The sequence below is a fragment of the Oncorhynchus clarkii genome, chromosome 5, assembly GCF_045791955.1.
Source record: "Oncorhynchus clarkii lewisi isolate Uvic-CL-2024 chromosome 5, UVic_Ocla_1.0, whole genome shotgun sequence".
NCBI classification, from domain to species: domain Eukaryota; kingdom Metazoa; phylum Chordata; class Actinopteri; order Salmoniformes; family Salmonidae; genus Oncorhynchus; species Oncorhynchus clarkii.
The window spans coordinates 28,415,902-28,433,467 of NC_092151.1; the positions used below are offsets into that span (position 1 = coordinate 28,415,902).

General features: G+C 43.7%; 1 protein-coding gene across 1 annotated transcript in view; it reads right to left on the reverse strand.

The window, feature by feature from the left end:
* Positions 1–16,584, reverse strand: part of LOC139408614 (taperin) — a 30,594-nt gene extending 14,010 nt beyond the window's left edge. The window contains exon 1 of the mRNA XM_071152699.1: positions 14,380–16,584. Coding sequence (XP_071008800.1) covers positions 14,380–16,557 — 2,178 coding nt within the window. The 5' untranslated portion in view covers positions 16,558–16,584. The remainder of the gene's footprint in view (positions 1–14,379) is intronic.
* Positions 16,585–17,566: the final 982 nt, after the last annotated feature.

Below are 17,566 nucleotides of genomic sequence, written 5' to 3' on the forward strand. Positions count from 1 at the left end.
ACGGGGGCATTGTCATGCTGAAACAGGAAAGGGCCTTCCCCAAACTGTTACTAAAGTTGGAAGCACAGAATCAGCTACATTAGAATGTCATGTTGTAGCGTTAAGATCTCTTCACTGGAACTAAGGGGCCTAGCCCGAACCATGAAAAACAGCCCCAGACCATTATTATTCCTCCACCAAACGATAGAGTTGACACTATGCATTCGGGCAGGTAGGGTTCTTCTGGCATCTGCCAAACCCAGATTTGTCCGTCAGACTGCCAGATGGTGAGAGTGATTCATCACTCAAGGAGAACGTGTTTCCACTGCTCCAAAGTCAAATGGTGGGGAGCTTTACACCACTCCAGCTGATGCTTGGCATTCCGCATGTTGATCTAAGGCTTGTGTGCGGCTGCTCGGCCATTTCATGAAGCTCCCGATGAAAAGTTGTGCTGACGTTGCTTCCAGGTAGTGAGTGTTGCAACCGAGGACAGAAGATTTTTACGTGCTACAGGAGCTGTTCCTCCTAGATGTTTCCACTGCACAATAACAGCACTTACAGTTGACCGGGGTAGCTCTAGCTGAGCAGAAATTTGTAGCAATGACTTGTTGGAAAGGTGGCATCCTATGACGGTGTCACGTTGAAAGTCACTGAGCTCGTCAGTAAGGCCATTCTACTGCCAATGTTTGTCTATGCAGATTGCATGGCTGTGTGCTTGATTTTATACACCCGTCCGCAACGGGTGGCCCAAATCCACTAATTTGAAAGGGTGTCCACACTTTTAAAAAAAATATATAGTATAGTTTGTTCACAGTTGGTTTTGGCATTTTAACCTGCGTGTCATGAACGTGTCTGGTGGAGATAAACAATCAACATGCGCACAATGACACGCGGAGCCGGTTTGATCAGCATGTAACGCACAACATTTCAATTCCAATTCTTTAACCAGCCTTAAAGTAGACAGCAGCTCTACAGAACACAAAATAGTAGCAGGAACCATTGGTTTCTGAACTCGCTAACAACCATTAGCAAATCTTCAACCATGTGTTAGTAACCACACTTACTGATTTAGTGCCTTGAAGTACCACCCCCTACTCCTTACACACAGTCAATCATGTAGGCAGAATCTCTCACAGCTGTGGATGAAAGTGTTTGTTTGCTACAGTGTGAGCCGTCTCTTAGATACAGTCAAAGAAAATGTCAAATGAATGAAAAAGTGACATGGTCCATTACAATGTCAAAGCTAAGGTGAATATATACACCACATGTACAAAACATTAGGAACACCTTCCTAATATTTAGTTGCACCCCCTTTTGGCCTCAGAATAGCCTCAATTCGTTGGTGTCAAAAGTGTTCCACAAAGATGCTGGCCCAGTTCTTGACACACTCAAAACTGTTGCGCCTGTCACCTACTACCATACCCCGTTCAGACACTTAAATATTTTGTCTTGCCCATTCACCCTCAATGGCCCACATAAACCATCCATGTCTCAATTGTCTCAAGGCTTAAACATCCTTTAAAATCAGTCTCTTCCCCTTAATCTACCCAGATTATAGTGGATTTAACAGGTAACGTCAATAAGAGATCATAGCTTTCACCTGGGTTCACCTGGTCAGTCTATCATGGCAAGAGCAGGTGTTCCTAATGTTTTGTACACTCAGTGTCAGGAGTAAGAGAGAAAGCAAGTGCTGTGTATGGACCTCTTCCTTATGCTGGAATCCTAATGGCAATATAGAATGGCCACGGCTTGCGTTGCCAGGGTGACAAATGCCATAGATAAATGGTAGAGAGGAGGTGGAGCACGAACAGGCAGTACAGGGCTGAGAGGGAGAACGAGAGAGTGGAAGAGGCATGCTAGTAGACAGACAGACTGTATTGTATATGCTCATTGAAAGAGGGAGAAATAGGGCATAGCATTTGAGAGAACTAATGGAGTCTGATTATAACCTTACCACAGAAACACAGTGCAAGAACATAATAAACCACAGAAAACCATGGCACTACAGACAGATATGATCTGTGAGAAAGACCATCTACAGTACATGCAGTTGGTGCTGTAACTGTCACAGTGGGGTTAGAGGAGAATGTGAATATTATGTGTTTGTATATAAATAGACAGTAGCACTGAACACACAGTGTTACATATACAGTCAGGCAACATTATCTACAAGAACACACTGAGAAATAGTGATATTAATAGGGGCTGTTCCATCTGCCCACATGACCTCAACACACAGTACTGTTTTTATACATCCCCGAAACCACCTCCGCATCATTCTATCCATCTGGTTCTCAAACACTTCTCTTTTCCTCGTTCTTTCGATCGCTCTGACACACACGGGTCAGGGCTGAATTAAACATGACACTGATGCTTTGCTGGATGAATTCTAATTAGTGACTGGCGGAGCTATACAAATGACACAGGCTGTATGAGAGCTGTGTGTGTGTGTATGCATGTATATGTAGGTGCAATATATGACTGTGTGCCATCATCATGTTGTTGGCATTGCCCCAATAGTTCCGTTTCTCACCCTGCCCGCCCGGGCTCACAAAACTCTACAGCCGGATCACACTCACTGGAACGGTCACGCTTGTCACAGGCGCCGACGAACCGAACACAGGTCGGAATGAAGCTGAAGACCCAGTATCAATGGCATAGTTACACCTCGGTATGGGTCTCGAGGGAAACACTGATCTCTGCTGCTGCAGTAGATGCACCTTAAATACACAGACCTACTGGAGAGGCACAGGCAGGCAAGCGTGTGACAATGGGACGTAGTCATGATGAATGTTCCAAGATGCTGAGATAGTGGCTGAAACGGTTCATCTAAACCACACTGAGCCTCTTGGGTACGACAAACAAACACACACACAGCGCGTACAGAATCAAGCACACCCAGGCAGGTACAGTTGAAGTCGGAGGTTTACATACACCTTAGCAAAATACATTTAAACTCAGTTTCACAATTCCTGACATAATCCTAGTAAAACATCCCTGTCTTAGGTCAGTTCAGATCACCACTTTATTTTAAGAATGTGAAATGTCAGAATAATAGCAGAGAATTATTTATTTCATCAGAAGTGGGTCTGAAGTTTTACATACACTCAATTACAATTTGGTAGCATTGCCTTTAAATTGTTTAACTTGGGTCAAACGTTTCAGGTAGCCTTCCACAAGCTTCCCACAATAAGTTGGGTGAATTTTGGCCCATTCCTGCTGATAGAGCCAGTGTACCTGAGTCAGGTTTGTAGGCCTTCTTGCTCACACACGCTTTTTCAGTTCTGCCCACAAATTTTCTATGGGATTGAGGTCAGGGCTTTGTGATGGCCACTCCAATACCTTGACTTTATTGTACTTAAGCCATTTTGCTACAATTTTAGAATTACGCTTGGGGTCATTGTCCATTTGGAAGACCCATTTGCGACCAAGCTTAAACTTCCTGACTGATGTCTTGAGATAATGCTTCAATATATCCACATCATTTTCCTGCCTCATGATGCCATCTATTATGTGAAGTGCACCAGTCCCTCCTGCAGCAAAGCACCCCCACAACATGATGCTGCCACCCCCGTGCTTCACGGTTGGGATGGTGTTCTTCGTCTTGCAAGCATCCCCCTTTTTCCTCCAAACATAACGATGGTCATTATGGCCAAACAGTTCTATTGTCGTTTCATCAGACCAGAGGACATTTCTCCAAAAAGTAAAATTTTTGTCCACATGTGCAGTTGCAAACCGTGATCTGGTTATTTTATGGCGGTTTTGGAGCAGTGGCGTCTTCCTTGCTGAGCGGCCTTTCAGGTTATGTGGATAAAGGACTCGTTTTACTGTGGATATAGATACTTTTGTACTGGTTTCCTCCAGCATCTTCACAAGGTCCTTCGCTGTTGTTCTGGGATTGATGTGCACTTTTCACACCAAAGTACATTCATCTCTAGGAGACAGAACGCATTTCCTTCCTGAGCGCTATGACGGCTTCATGGTCCCATGGTGTTTATACTTGCGTACTATTGTTTGTACAGATGAACGTGGTACCTCCAGACATTTGGAAATTGCTCCCGAGGATGAACCAGACTTGTGGAGGTCTACAATTTTTTTTTCTGAGGGCTTGGCTGATTTCTTTTGATTTTCCCATGATGTCAAGCAAAGAGGCACTAAGTTTGAAGGTAGGCCTTGAAATACATCCACAGACACACCTCCAATTGACTCAAATTATGTCAATTAGCTTATCAGAAGCTTCTAAAACCATTACATAATTTTCTGGAATTTTCCAAGCTGTTTAAAAAGGCACAGTCAACTTAGTGTATGTAAACTTCTGACCCACTGGAATTGTGATAGTGAATTATAAGTGAAATAATCTATCTGTAACAATTGTTGGTAAAATGACTTGTGTCATGCAGAAAGTAGATGTCCTAACAGACTTGCCAAAACTATAGTTTGTTAACAAGAAATTTGTGGAGTGGTTGAAAAACACATTTGAATGGCTCCCACCAAAGTGTATTTAAACCTCCGACTTCAACTGTACATAGATACACACTAGACAGAAATGCAGACAGAGACCGACACACACAGTCAAGGAGGGAGCAAGGAGAGAGGCAAAGACTGAAGTGTGCAGAAGAAAACGAAGTAGTGAGATAAGAGGAGAGAAGGAGGAAGTGTGATGAGGGATGGGAAATGACTCGAGGTGGTAAATAATTAAACACAATGGACCTTTACACCTGGAGCACACAATAATTGGATTTCCTGTGTTAGACACGGTGCATTGGCATTATTTAAGTATGGACATTTTTAACTTCCCTTACGCATGGCATGACTTTCCCACAACCAATAAAAAACAGTTTCTCTTAACATTGGACAGAGGAATGCACTATTGTAAACCAGGACTGCTGCTAGGATTGTAATTTTCCAATTTGAGATATTTCAACTAGGGCTGATCCCAATTAGTTGACTAGTTAATTGTTTGGTCGATGGGCTGTTGGTCAAGAGTGATTTTTTATTTGTCAAGCAGTGTGTGAGATAGATAAATAAAATAATGAATGATGGCACGCGAGACACCTGTCTGATTTGTACCCTTCTCAGTGAACTAATCCATTGGAGGCCACGTGAATGGCACAGTCCAAGAAGGGAATTGTGGCCAAAATGCACATCTCTACAGAATGTGCTCTCTCCCAACAATTGGTACACATTCATTGTTTCATAACTTCATTGTGTGAATTGTTTGCCTTGATTGTTTTTACATTTTTTTAATTTAACCAGGCATGTCAGTTAAGAACAATTATTATTTACAATGACGGCCTACTCCGGCCAAACCCAGACGATGCTGGTCCAATTGTGCGCTACCCTATGGGACTCCCAATCATGGCCGGATGTGATACAGCCTGGATTCGAACCAGGTACTATAGTGCCGCATCTAGGACTGAGATGCAGTGCCTTAGACTCCTGTGCCACTCGGAAGCCCTATCAGTTCCCCATTACATACATCACCAGTAGTAACCTACATTTACTTTGAATTCCTAATCTACAATGTTTGTTTGGTTTTGGTCATTTCTATTAATGCATTCAATATATTATTCCAGTCTTTCACTATTCTCATTGTTGGAGTGGACACGTTGTTTGCACAGCATACAACCTATGCTACACATGTGAGATACAAGTTTGGGTTTATTTCATTCAATTTAGTAATTTGTTTGAAGTGCTACTTGTCAATGTTGAGTAAGGACGCACCCCTGATTATGTGTAAAAATAGGCATATAGACTACCTGGCCTGCCTGCAAATGTAGGCATATAAATATGTGCACATTTGGGGATCGGATATTATTTCTGATTGGCTTAAAGAACCACCACCTGTGGAGCTTCTCAAAGTAATGTTGTTTTCTTCACCTCAAACAGCAGGCAAACCAAGTCTGTTTTTACATCCATTGAGAATGACAATAGTTCATCAATGTATCTGAAAGATCTTTCCAGCTCTCTCCCTTTTCTATAACCACTCAGCTTGAAAGGGAAAAATGTCATGCCCTGATCCAGTGGAAATGTCATAAAATAGATCTACTTGATGAGCTCTTATCTCTAGGGAAAAATAGCCTACTGCTGTGTCTGTCTCAAGCTCACTGGTGGAAAGAGGGCCCTACATTTTTTTTCAATGTTGCAAGTTTGCTAGCACAAGCTTCTGGCTGGACCAAAGTTGATACAATGTTTAAAGTTGGTTGCAGACAGGCCATGCGTAGCCTGTGTTTTATAGAAAAAAAATACTTTTTTTGTTGATATTTTTTACCTGCAGGCTGCAATGTTTTTATTTGTTGGCTTTATGTAGATTATTTTTACATAGTTGGCAATGTCAATAGAAATAACTTTTTAGGTCGGGACGGCAGGTAGCCTAGTGGTTAGAGCGTAGGAATAGTAACCCAAAGGTTGCAAGATTGAATCCCCGAGCTAGCAAGGTAAAAAAAATAGATATGTTGTTCTGCCCCTGAACAAGGCAGTTAACCCACTGTTCCTAGGCTGTCACTGAAAATAAGAATTTGTTCTTAAATCAACTCTGCAGCAATATTTTGCCCCGACAAGAAAGGGCTGTTTGAAAAGGTTTCCCTGTCAAGACGAGAAGTGACACGGCGTGTTGAGGACGTCACAGAGAATATGGAACAGTTGAAAGACAAGGTAAAGGATTTCACCCATTTCTCCTTGGCCCTGGATGAGAACAGTGATGCACGTGACACGGCACAGTTGTTGATATTCTTACAAGGCATAACCCCAGACTTTGAAATTGGAGGTGATTTCTTCAGTGCAGTCAATGAAGAGCACAACCACAGGGAAATATTTATTGGAGGAGGTTAGTAAGTGGGTGGCAAAGCTGGGACTGAGTTTTGAAAAGTTATCCATTGTGACCACTGATGGGTGCCCAAACTTGGGCAGGAAAAAAAAAGGATACAAGATCAAGTAGCTGAGCTGAACCCAGATCAGAATTTTTTTTCCCCGAGTTGCATTATTCATCAGGTGCACTGTAAATGTGTTGAAAATTAAATGAAAAATGTGTTGAAAATGAGTCATGTTGGAGAAACAGGTCATTAAAGTGGTAAACTTCATAAGAGAAAAATATTTAAACCACAGGCAGTTTGTCTCACTGTTGGAAGAGAGTCCGGTCATGCAGATCTCCCTTACCACACAAACATGCGATGGCTGAGTTTGGGGAAGATGCTTAAAAGGGTGTGGGACCTGAAGTCGGAGATTGCAGAGTTTTTTCAAATGAAAGGAAAATATGTGGATTTCCCTCAACTGCCAGATAAAGAATGGTTGTCTGATTTTGCCTTCACCGTGGACATCATGGCCCTCATGAATGAACTGAATTCCAGACTACAAGGGAAAGGCCTTTCTGCACATCAGATGTACAGCATTGTCAAAGCCTTCAAGGGAAAATTACTCCTCCTGACCCGCCAAGTAGAAGCCAACAATCTCCCCCACCTTCCGACACTACTAGTCGGTTCCCTATCAGATGACCAGCGGGAGAAGTATGCATCGCTGCTGTGTGCTTTGAATGGTGAGTTCTCTCGTCATTTTGAGGATTTTAAAGTGTTGGAAAATGTCATGCTGTTGGTTTCCTCTCCTTTCACCTTCAATGTGGATAACGCTCCCACTGACCTGCAACTTGAGCTTATCGATCTTCAGCCTGATGCAGTGATTGGAGAAATATTCAAAACAATGTCACTGACGAGCTTCTAAAGATTAGGAGTCATGCTTAGAAGATGTATGTACTGTTTGGGATAACCCATGCATGTGAACAGACAGACGGTGATGAATTATAAGTCAAGGCACAGATAATCTCTTACTGACTCACTTCTCAACAAATCCTGCGCATGGCGACGTCAGAAACTATACCGGACTTCACTGCTCTAGTCAATGCCAATCAGAGACTTCACTACTCACACTGATTGAGTAGTTTAAATGTAAAGTTGAGCTTATTTATGTGCATCTTGAAAAAGCAAAATAAGTAGCATATCTGGACGTGATTTACAGTAGATATATCTTTCGACACATTCATACACATGATGTATAATCCTGTAATATGATACCTTGCTGATTCATCATATCATCCTACTTCATTCTGGCCTATGTGACAGTGTAACATCATGGGTCCAAACTACAGTAGCCTATACTCCTCATCATGAGTCCCATATCTGGATAACAGGCCCTAAACTCCTGCAGCACTGAGCACTAAATTGATAGCTGACAGACAGTTGCGCCTGACCAGCCTGGAAGACAAACAGCAGTTGAGTGTACTATCAGACAGCCAATACAGTTGACAGTCACAGGCCCCTCCACTCACTTCCTGATGATGACGACATGTGACATGGCCTTCTGCTGAGAGCCAACATGACAATTCATCGACAAAGACCCATGAAGGTGCTATAGAGGTGTGATTGGGACTGCTATTTTATGTTTTCTGCTTGATAAACAAGGACATCTGTACAAAAGACACAAGGATCAAAGCATTTTAAATAAAAGGTTATAGGTTTTCAGTGATATGTTTGTGGAAAAGATTCAGGCCATATCATGAGAAGGAAGTACATTTGAAAATAGTCCAGCCTCAAGAATGAATCTATGACCAGAACATCTCGTTAGGGGTATGCTCCTGGCTGTACTACTATGGGTGTTTAGGTTCCATAGGGTATTATCAGCTTGCCACAAGCACTTTTTCATTTGAATCAAGTTATTTATAAGTTGAATATGGCAGCCTACTTGTAGTCTGGAATGACTGCCATTACTACAACACAACAACAGTACTTGAGAACAGCCCGGTCACCAAACCTTTAAAATCAGCTTGAATGAATAGATCAGTTCTATCAATTACACATTACTCAGCTGCGTAGGTCCAGGCCCAGGCCTTCCACTGAGAAAACACATGGAAATGGCAACATGGAAGCACAGGAAGAATACAAAATGGCAGGAATGGTCTCTTCTCGTTCTGTCACGAACACATGGGCCATCTCCTGTTTCCTATAATAACTGGTCACCAACCTCAAAAACAACCAGCCACTCCTCCCCATCTCTTCCTGCCAGCTCCATTTCTATTCAATAACAGAGAATTGCCATAGACCACAACAAAGAAATACACCAAAAGTTGTTCCAAAAAAGGTATTAAATGCATTCGGAAAGTATTCAGACCCCTTGACTTTTTCCACGTTTTGTTATGTTACAGCCTTATTCTAAAATGTATGAAATAGTTTTTCCCCCACCTAATCAATCTACACACAATAGCCCATAATGTCCAAGCAAAAACAGTTAAAAAAATAAAATAATTTAGCAATTTTAAAAAAGTATCACATTTACATAAGTATTCAGACCTTTCACTCAGTACTTTGTTGAAGCACCTTCGTCAGCGATTGCAGTCCCGAGTCTTCTTGGGTATGACGCTACAAGCTTGGCACACCTGTATTTGGGGAGTTTTTCCCATTCTTCTCTGCAGATCCTCTTTGCTGTGTTCATCTTTCCCTCAAAACTGACAAGTCTCCCAGTCCCTGCCTCTGAATAACATCCCCACAACATGAAGCTGCCACCACCATGTTTTCGCTTTGTCATTATGGGGTATTGTGTGTAGATAGTTTTTTCCCCACCTAATCTATTTCATACATTTTAGAATAAGGCTGTAACATAACAAAACATGGAAAAAGTCAAGGGGTCTGAGTACTTACTGAAAGCACTGTATGTTATTACACATTCTGTCAAATCTATTACCATTGAGAGAATCTAGGCCAATCAAATGATTAAAGCCTTATGCAAATCAACCCTGGTGCAGTGTGACCTATATAACCAACTATCACTCCTTAAAGATAACATCACAAGCAAAGAGTAAAGGCTTAAAGGACAAGCGCGATTATCCAACACACTATCCAAGATAATGAATACAGAATTACAGTAGGGCTAGGTGTAAAGCATGTACATGTAAGGGCCTTATTTTAATCTGTCATAATGATTTGAAAGCAATGCTGAGACTTAACTCCAACACGCTGCAGAATTTTTTCAGAAACATAAGAACCTAGTAGGCGGCAATACACTGGTTTCAAGATCCACTCTCTTATATTGATGTGTTTGAAAAACTTTACATCCAGCAAGCTCAGTTCCTCTTGAAATGGATTTGAATAGGAAAAAGCACATTCGAAAAACTCATCCCAAATGCTGAAAAGGAAACTCACACAGAACCATAGCCAAGTAATTCCACACAATTCCATAGGCCTACCCTTGATGCTTTTGTAATTGCTGCCCTGCCCTAGCTTTAATACCAGAGGAACCTTGGCCGTGGTAAAATGATGACCGGGAGGAGAAGTATGCATGTACATAGAACAAAGGCGGGGGAATTTGGCGAGCCCAAACATAGCATGCCTAATGAATTCTATAGAGTTCAGAGTACAAAAACACTGATTGCTTCTGAGGGGCCTCATTACTGCCTGTGTTCTCTGTCTCCTGGCCAGGGACAAACACAGGGACAAACACAGGGACACACACACACACAACCTGCTTAAGTGTGACGGGAGCTGTGGTTGAAAGGGGTAAAGACAGGAGACTGGTAATACCTAGAGACCAAAGGAGTAGGATATGACAGAGACAGTGCTGCACTGTCAAGTATGTAGTCTAGAGCTCAGAAAAATAGCCAATAAACAAACAATGATATCCATTTGGGGAGGGTTACAATTCTATTCATAAATTGAAATGTATAGGAGTGTCTTGATTAATGAATGGAATTGATCCCAACCTTGGTCACAAAAACACATCTCCATGTTGCAAACCATGTTGATGGCTGGTGCTAAAAATCAACAGCTTCTGCCTTCCCTGTTCAATATTACTACTAAATATGCATTACTTCCTGTAGAGCAGGGGTCATCAACTAGATTAAGCCGACGGGACGTTTTTTTCTTGTGCCGATGGTCGGGGGGCCGGAACATAATTATAAATAATTTGTACTCTGCAAATTGACGCAAGAAGACAAATAGATATTGTATTTTGAAACCTTGATTACATTGATATACGATCACATGTCTATTTATGAGTTGAAATACTTAGGATATAGATTTTCTACATTAAAATAATTTTGAGGTGAATTTCAAAAAAAATTGTGGGCCAAATCAAATTGAATTTGGCCCGCGGGCCACCAGTTGACAATTCCTGCTGTAGTTAGTAGAATTTCATGTTGAATATCCTACATTTAGCAACAGAGGCCTGAGTAATATACAGTGCATTCGGAAAGTATTCAGACCCCTTCCCTTTTTTTGTTACCTTACAGCCCCATCAATCTACACACAATACTCCATAATGACAAAGCGAACAGGTTTTTAGAAATGTTTGCTAATTTATTTATTTTTTTAAATTAAAAATGAAATACCTTACTAACATAAATATTCAGACCCTTTGCTATGAGACTCGAAATTGAGCTCCGGTGCATCCTGTTTCCATTGATCATGCTTGAGATGTTTCTACCACTTGGAGTCCACCAGTGGTAAATTATTTGGAAAGGCACACAGCTTTCTATATAAGGTTCCACAGTTGACAGTGCATGTCAGAGCAAAAACCAAGAGTTCCGAGACAGGATTGTGTCGAGGCACATATCTGGGGAAGGTTACCAAAAAATGTTGGCAGCATTGAAGGTCCCCAAGAGCACAGTGGCCTCCATCATTCTTAAATGGAAGAAGTTTAGAACCACCTCTTCCTAGAGCTGGCCGCCTGCCCAAACTGAGCAATCGGGGGAGAAGGGCCTTGGTCAGGGATCTGACCAAGAACCCGATGGTCACTCTGACAGAGCTCCAGAGTACCTCTGTGGAGATGGAAGAACGTTCCAGAAGGACAACCATCTCTGCAGCACTCCACCAATCAGGCCTTTATGGTAGAGTGGCCAGACGGAAGCCACTCCTCAGTAAAAGGCACATGACAGCCCACTTGGAGTTTGCCAAAAGGCACCTAAAGACTCTCAGACCATGAGAAACAAAATTCTCTAGTCTGATGAAAGCAAGATTGAACTCTTTAGCCTGAATGCCAAGCATCATGTCTGGAGAAAACCTGGCACCATCCTACTACGGTGAAGCATGGTGGTGGCAGCATCATGCTGTGGGGATGTTTTTTTCAGCGGAGGGGACTGGAAGAGAGGAAGAGATGAACCAGAGCGCTGAGGACTTCAGACTGGGGCGATTGTTCACCTTCAAAACAGGAAAACGACCCTAAGCACACAGCCAAGACAATGCAGGTGGGGACAAGTCTCAATGTCCTTGAGTGGCCCTTGAGTGGCCCAGCCAGAGTCCGACTTGAACCCAATCGGACATCTCTGGAGAGACATGAAAAAAGCTGTGCAGCGACGCTCACCATCCAACCTGACAGAGCTTGAGAGGATCTGCAGAGAAGAATGGGAGAGACTCCCCAAATACAGGTGTGCCAAGCTTGTAGCATCATACCCAAGAAGACTTGAGGCTGTAATCACTTCCAAAGGTGCTTCAACAAATTACTGAGAAAAGGGTCTGAATACTTATGTAAATGTGATAGTTTTTTTATTATACATTTGCAAACATTTCTAAAAACCTATTTTTGCTTTGTCATTGTGGGGTATTGTGTGTAGATTGATGAAGGAAAAAAAAAAAATCAATTTTAGAATAAAGCTGTTAAGTAACGAAATGTAGAAAAAGTCAAGGGGTCTAAATACTTTCCGAATGCGCTGTACATAGTTTTTTTCCCTTTCTTCTTTGGGACAGACAGGGTTGTTTGGAATGAGGCCTTACATTAACCTGTTGGTAAAAGGCCTACACAATGACACCACACAATGACAGAAAACAGGCCTACTTAGACCAGGGTCCTGGGGTGAACCTGACTAATAGACAGCCCGTTCAGTCCCATAACTTAGACAGGTGGGTGTCTGGTACTAACCAACTCGAGTCAGGTTTTCCAAACCAAATCCTGGGGATCAAGTAACAGGTTGATCAGTATGCTTCAAGCAAAGACATACCCAATAAAGCGCTGGCAAGGAAATAAATAACATACATTTGCGGTGGTCAAAAACACTGCAAAATAAAAGTGCCACACAAACAATATAATCTACAGAGGTGTGGTATAATGAGAAGGGCTGAAAAGCAGACCTAAATTAGAAGCTTAGCCTAGTCCACTCCATAGACATTAAAACCAGCTGATAGTGATAGCTCCAACATCATCCACTTATTTCTATGGAAAACTCCCAATGGCACATGAAGGCGGAAGTATTTGAATTTGAAGTGCGCGTCCTCTGCATCCATTTTGGTGTCACGCGTTACGGTGTTCAGAGTTTGTTATAACCAATGTATTGATGTGATTATGATATAGGTCAAGCCCTATTGGTCATGTACATGCGAGGCATACATGTGTCACGTAAAGAGAGCCAGAGGTTGAGGGAATGTTTTTCCTAAACAGATTATTGATTTCAGTAACATAACTTTTCATTCAGAAATGGGTATAATTATGTTGCATCTTCAGCAACACAGACAGCATGATAAATACTGATGTTCTGTAGTGGTCGCTGAAGCAGGGAGGAGAGAGAGACAATGGATGCTAGTCACACAGTCACTCGCTGTCTTTTTTTAACACAGCGCCACAAGTCTGAGCCAGGCGGCACAATCAAATCAATTGTGGTCAGACTCCATCTAGTCATTTGTGTCTTAATTATTTAATCAAACAGCTCGCTTAAAGCATCAGACAAGCTCAGTGCATATAGTTGATTTGATTAAAACACAGGATGTGTCTATATATGGAAAACTAAGTTTTAACATTTCAACCAATCGATTGGTCGAAAGAACAGACGTCTCTTGGTCAAACAAGATTATATTTTGTCAGGGACAGCCCCACTAAGGATCATGGTGAAAGTGGCCGTAACTAGCAAAGGATCATGGTCTATGTAGTTGTTTTCATCTTGCCTGAGAGTCAACCTTAATGTCAATAGCATAAGGGCGCGAGCACATGGTCCTATGTGTAGACAAATGTAGTAGTCAGAATGGATCACTATTTAAATATCTACATTTGTAGAGAACTTTAAAATAATTAATCGTGGGGATCAAACTTGATTATAATAAACAAAATTAGAGCGCAAAACAGCAGTCTAAAAAATGATTCTGGCAATCGTAATTTACATAGGCTTTCTAGGGCAGACCAGGGCTTTTGGCACCACTAGGTTGCTATGCAGTAGCCGACAAGCAGAGCTCATGACTTCACGCTCCAGACCAGACACTGGGGGCTAGGCCCACTCATATACATAGTCGCATAAAAACATTGTTTAATTATACTAAATGACAAAGCACAAATGGAAAATGAAAACAAGGAGGGCTACATTATCACTGTAAAAAAGGCTTCTTTAGATTAGTGTTCAAACAGCATGTGAAGTACCACGAGTTGGACATTGTGTCTCACCTTCTTGCCAGTGGAGCCTGTCTTGATGAGGCAGGAGCGTCCCAGGGACTGGTAACCACCAATGACCTCGATCTCCTCCACAGCAGGGTAGCGCTTCTTCAGCAGGGAACCCAGCTGGGCGTAGGGGGCCTGGGATGGCGTGGGGGGGGTCTGGGCCCCTCCGGAGGGCTCCTGGGGCTCTGGAGAGCCAGGCTGAGGCTCTGACTTACGTTTAGGCACCACAGTGAAGGTATTCCCCTTCCGCCCATGCACCACTGGAGTTGGACTGGGGAAGACAGGCTTCGAAGGGTCCACATCTATGTCATCTATGTTGGTGACAGGTAGCTGGTCAGCTGGGGCATCCTCTGGAGGTGGCGACTGGACAGAGGGAACCGAGGAGGGTACTGGGGATGGAGAGGAGGGGGGCTGGGTGGCGGTGGGGAGAGGTGGGTCTGGTTTGGTTGGCCTGGCTGCCCTCACCTCCTCTTTCCTCTTGGAGGCTGCTGGGGTGGGTGGAGGGGTAATGGGAATTGGCACTCCTGGAGTGGGCATCTCTGCCAATCTCTGGGAGGGAGGAAACTTGATGGGGCTGGAGGGGGCCGTGCTTCCCGGGGAAGAGGCTGCTCTGTGGCGTTTGGGGAAGACGGTGAAGGAGTTGCGGGACTGGAGGCGCAGGTTGGCAAGGGCACGAGCCTGGATGTCCCCGGAAGGCAGCAGGGAGAGGTCAGGGCGGGGCGAGGGGCGGATCTTGAACCCTGGAGAGGGGGGAGACATCAGGGGTGTGGTGGGGCTGGCAGGGGACTCGGCACGAGCACAGCAGGTTTCCGGAGAGCATGGCACCTTGGATTTGGGGGGCACCTCTGTGCTCTCCCAATCACTCTCTCGGAAAGGCTTGGTCTGGGGCCCATCTGCCTTCTCTCTGGGGTTGACAACCACACTGTGTCCCCCACTCACCTCAAAACGCTGGCGGTAGGAAGACACTGATTGAGGGGGTCCAGCAGAGTGCAGGATGCTGTCAGGCTCATAAAGAGTGGGCTGTAGATTTGGTTTGGAAGACTGGGAGCTGGGGAAGACTGAGGTAGATGACTGTGTGTTGCCTAGGGTGCGGACTGGTGAGCTAGGCTGGGCGTGTGATTTGTATTTTGGCACCAGATCTGGTTGTGGCTTGGGTCGTTGTCTTGGCCTGCTTGAACTGGTCTCCAAGTCCAGTAGGTTCTCTGTGCTGCGAGACTTGGGTTGCAGTTTTCCGTAGTTGCTGTCAAATTTCTGCAGCATGCGGCTCACCCTGCCCTGACCCTCTCCTGTCTCGAATGCGCCCTCGTGACAAGGATGATTTAGCGTGCTCAAGTTCTCCTCGCTCCTGCTTAGTGTGGTGTCATAAATAACTACCTCCTTTGCCCGTATCTCGGTCACCGCACCAGCTCTCCTGTCCAAGAGGTCATTGAGGGAGCTGTAACTGCTTAGCCCATTCTGCTGCAGATAAGACCCGCTTTTTATTCCACTGGCCCCCGGAAAGTAATCCGGATCGGATTCTATGATAATGATATTCTCAGCGCGTATAGTCCGAATTCCAGGTACACTGCCATACAATTCCAGTATGTGCTGGACGGGACGAATGGCACACTCCCTGTCCTGCTGTTTCTTTCGCTCCTTCTCCAGTTTGATGAAGGGGTTCTCCTGCAATGGGCCTAGACTGTCCTGCAGAACCAGGCTTTCCTGTCCCTCGCCATCGTTTACAGTTTTCTCCGAGTCATACGGGTCGGTGGCAGTCAAGGGGTCTTTGTTTGTTTTCACCGGCGAGAGCTCTGGGGAGGTGGGGGAACTGCCACGCTTGCCTGCAAAGTGCTGGCTCGCTGGAATGATGGTGTAGTTCCGAACTGAATCAGCGTTGCTTTCATTGTCTTTTTGGGGGGCGCTGCTGTTTCCCGTTACTTCGCCATTAACCCGCGATGAGCTCGCGCTAGGGCAAGGCTCAGCGGCTCCTGCTCCAGACCCGCCACCCTTTGCTTTCCTCCGCTCCAGAATCTCTCGTTTCCAGGCCGGCATCGTCGGGCTCTCCTGCCCAGCCTCCTGGCGGAGAACACGGACTTCTCCTCCACCAGACATTGTGGGGAGAAATGTAATGTATCCGGGAGATGGTGTTCCCCGACTGGGAAAGAAAGCTGTATGTCGCTGTACCTGCAGCGCCGAAAATCGCATACACACTTACATCCCCACGGTCTCTTTCTGTCTTTCTGCGTTCTTCCTCCTCTGTCTGTGACTCCTGCCCCGCCCTCCGCACCTGTAAATCTACGTCATTATTCAGTTTTAAGAACAGCGCCCCAAGAAGCAACCTCATTTGGTGATATCGATTTGGAATACACCCCATTTTCACAGAGTACCACCCATCAAAAGGAAATCCCTCCTCTTTCTATTGTTGAGTAAAGAGGAACTGTCAGTCAAGGAAATTCAGTTCAGCCCCACTTTTACGGTTTAACCCTTTCAGTGAATAAATATAAATATTATCATAAAAGCACGTATCGACTCCTCAATTGTTCTTAAAACATTTTTTTTTAAATGCATTTAATTTCAATTGAATTACTGACCTAAACATGAAAGGTACCATTAAATGGTTTTAATAGATTAAAGTATTTAAAGATGTGTGTGGAGCAGAGCAAATTATCGACCATCAGTGTCCAAGACCAATACATTTAAAGTCCCTGCTGTTGCCTTGCCAGCACTCTAAATAAAAGGGTGCTGGATATAAGATAATTAATTTGGTCAAGCTATGCCTACTACTATTCTACTAGTTGTTTAGGGAAAACTTTAGATGAAATCCTGTGGACTATTGGTGAGTGGATCATATTCGATTCTCTCACCTTAATCCATGTAATAATAGGAAAACAAGAGATTGGTGCTTGATAGGCCTAAAATGGTCAAACAGCTCAACATGTATTTTATTTTCCAAAATGAAGCTTATGCAGACTTACCCATGATATTAGCGATTATGACTTTTACTTCCATGAAAGTTCATATAGGAGTGAGTTCCTTTTATTACTTGAACGGCCTTGCCAATGTTGGTTTAGGCATAGGAAATTGAGTGGGTCACACGCCCATCTTCAATGTAAATAGCGACACCTTGTGCCCACATTTCGTCGTCATAAGGGATAACATACCAAAGATCTAAGTCTACATGGGACATAACGGCATGGAATCTGTTCAGCATTGT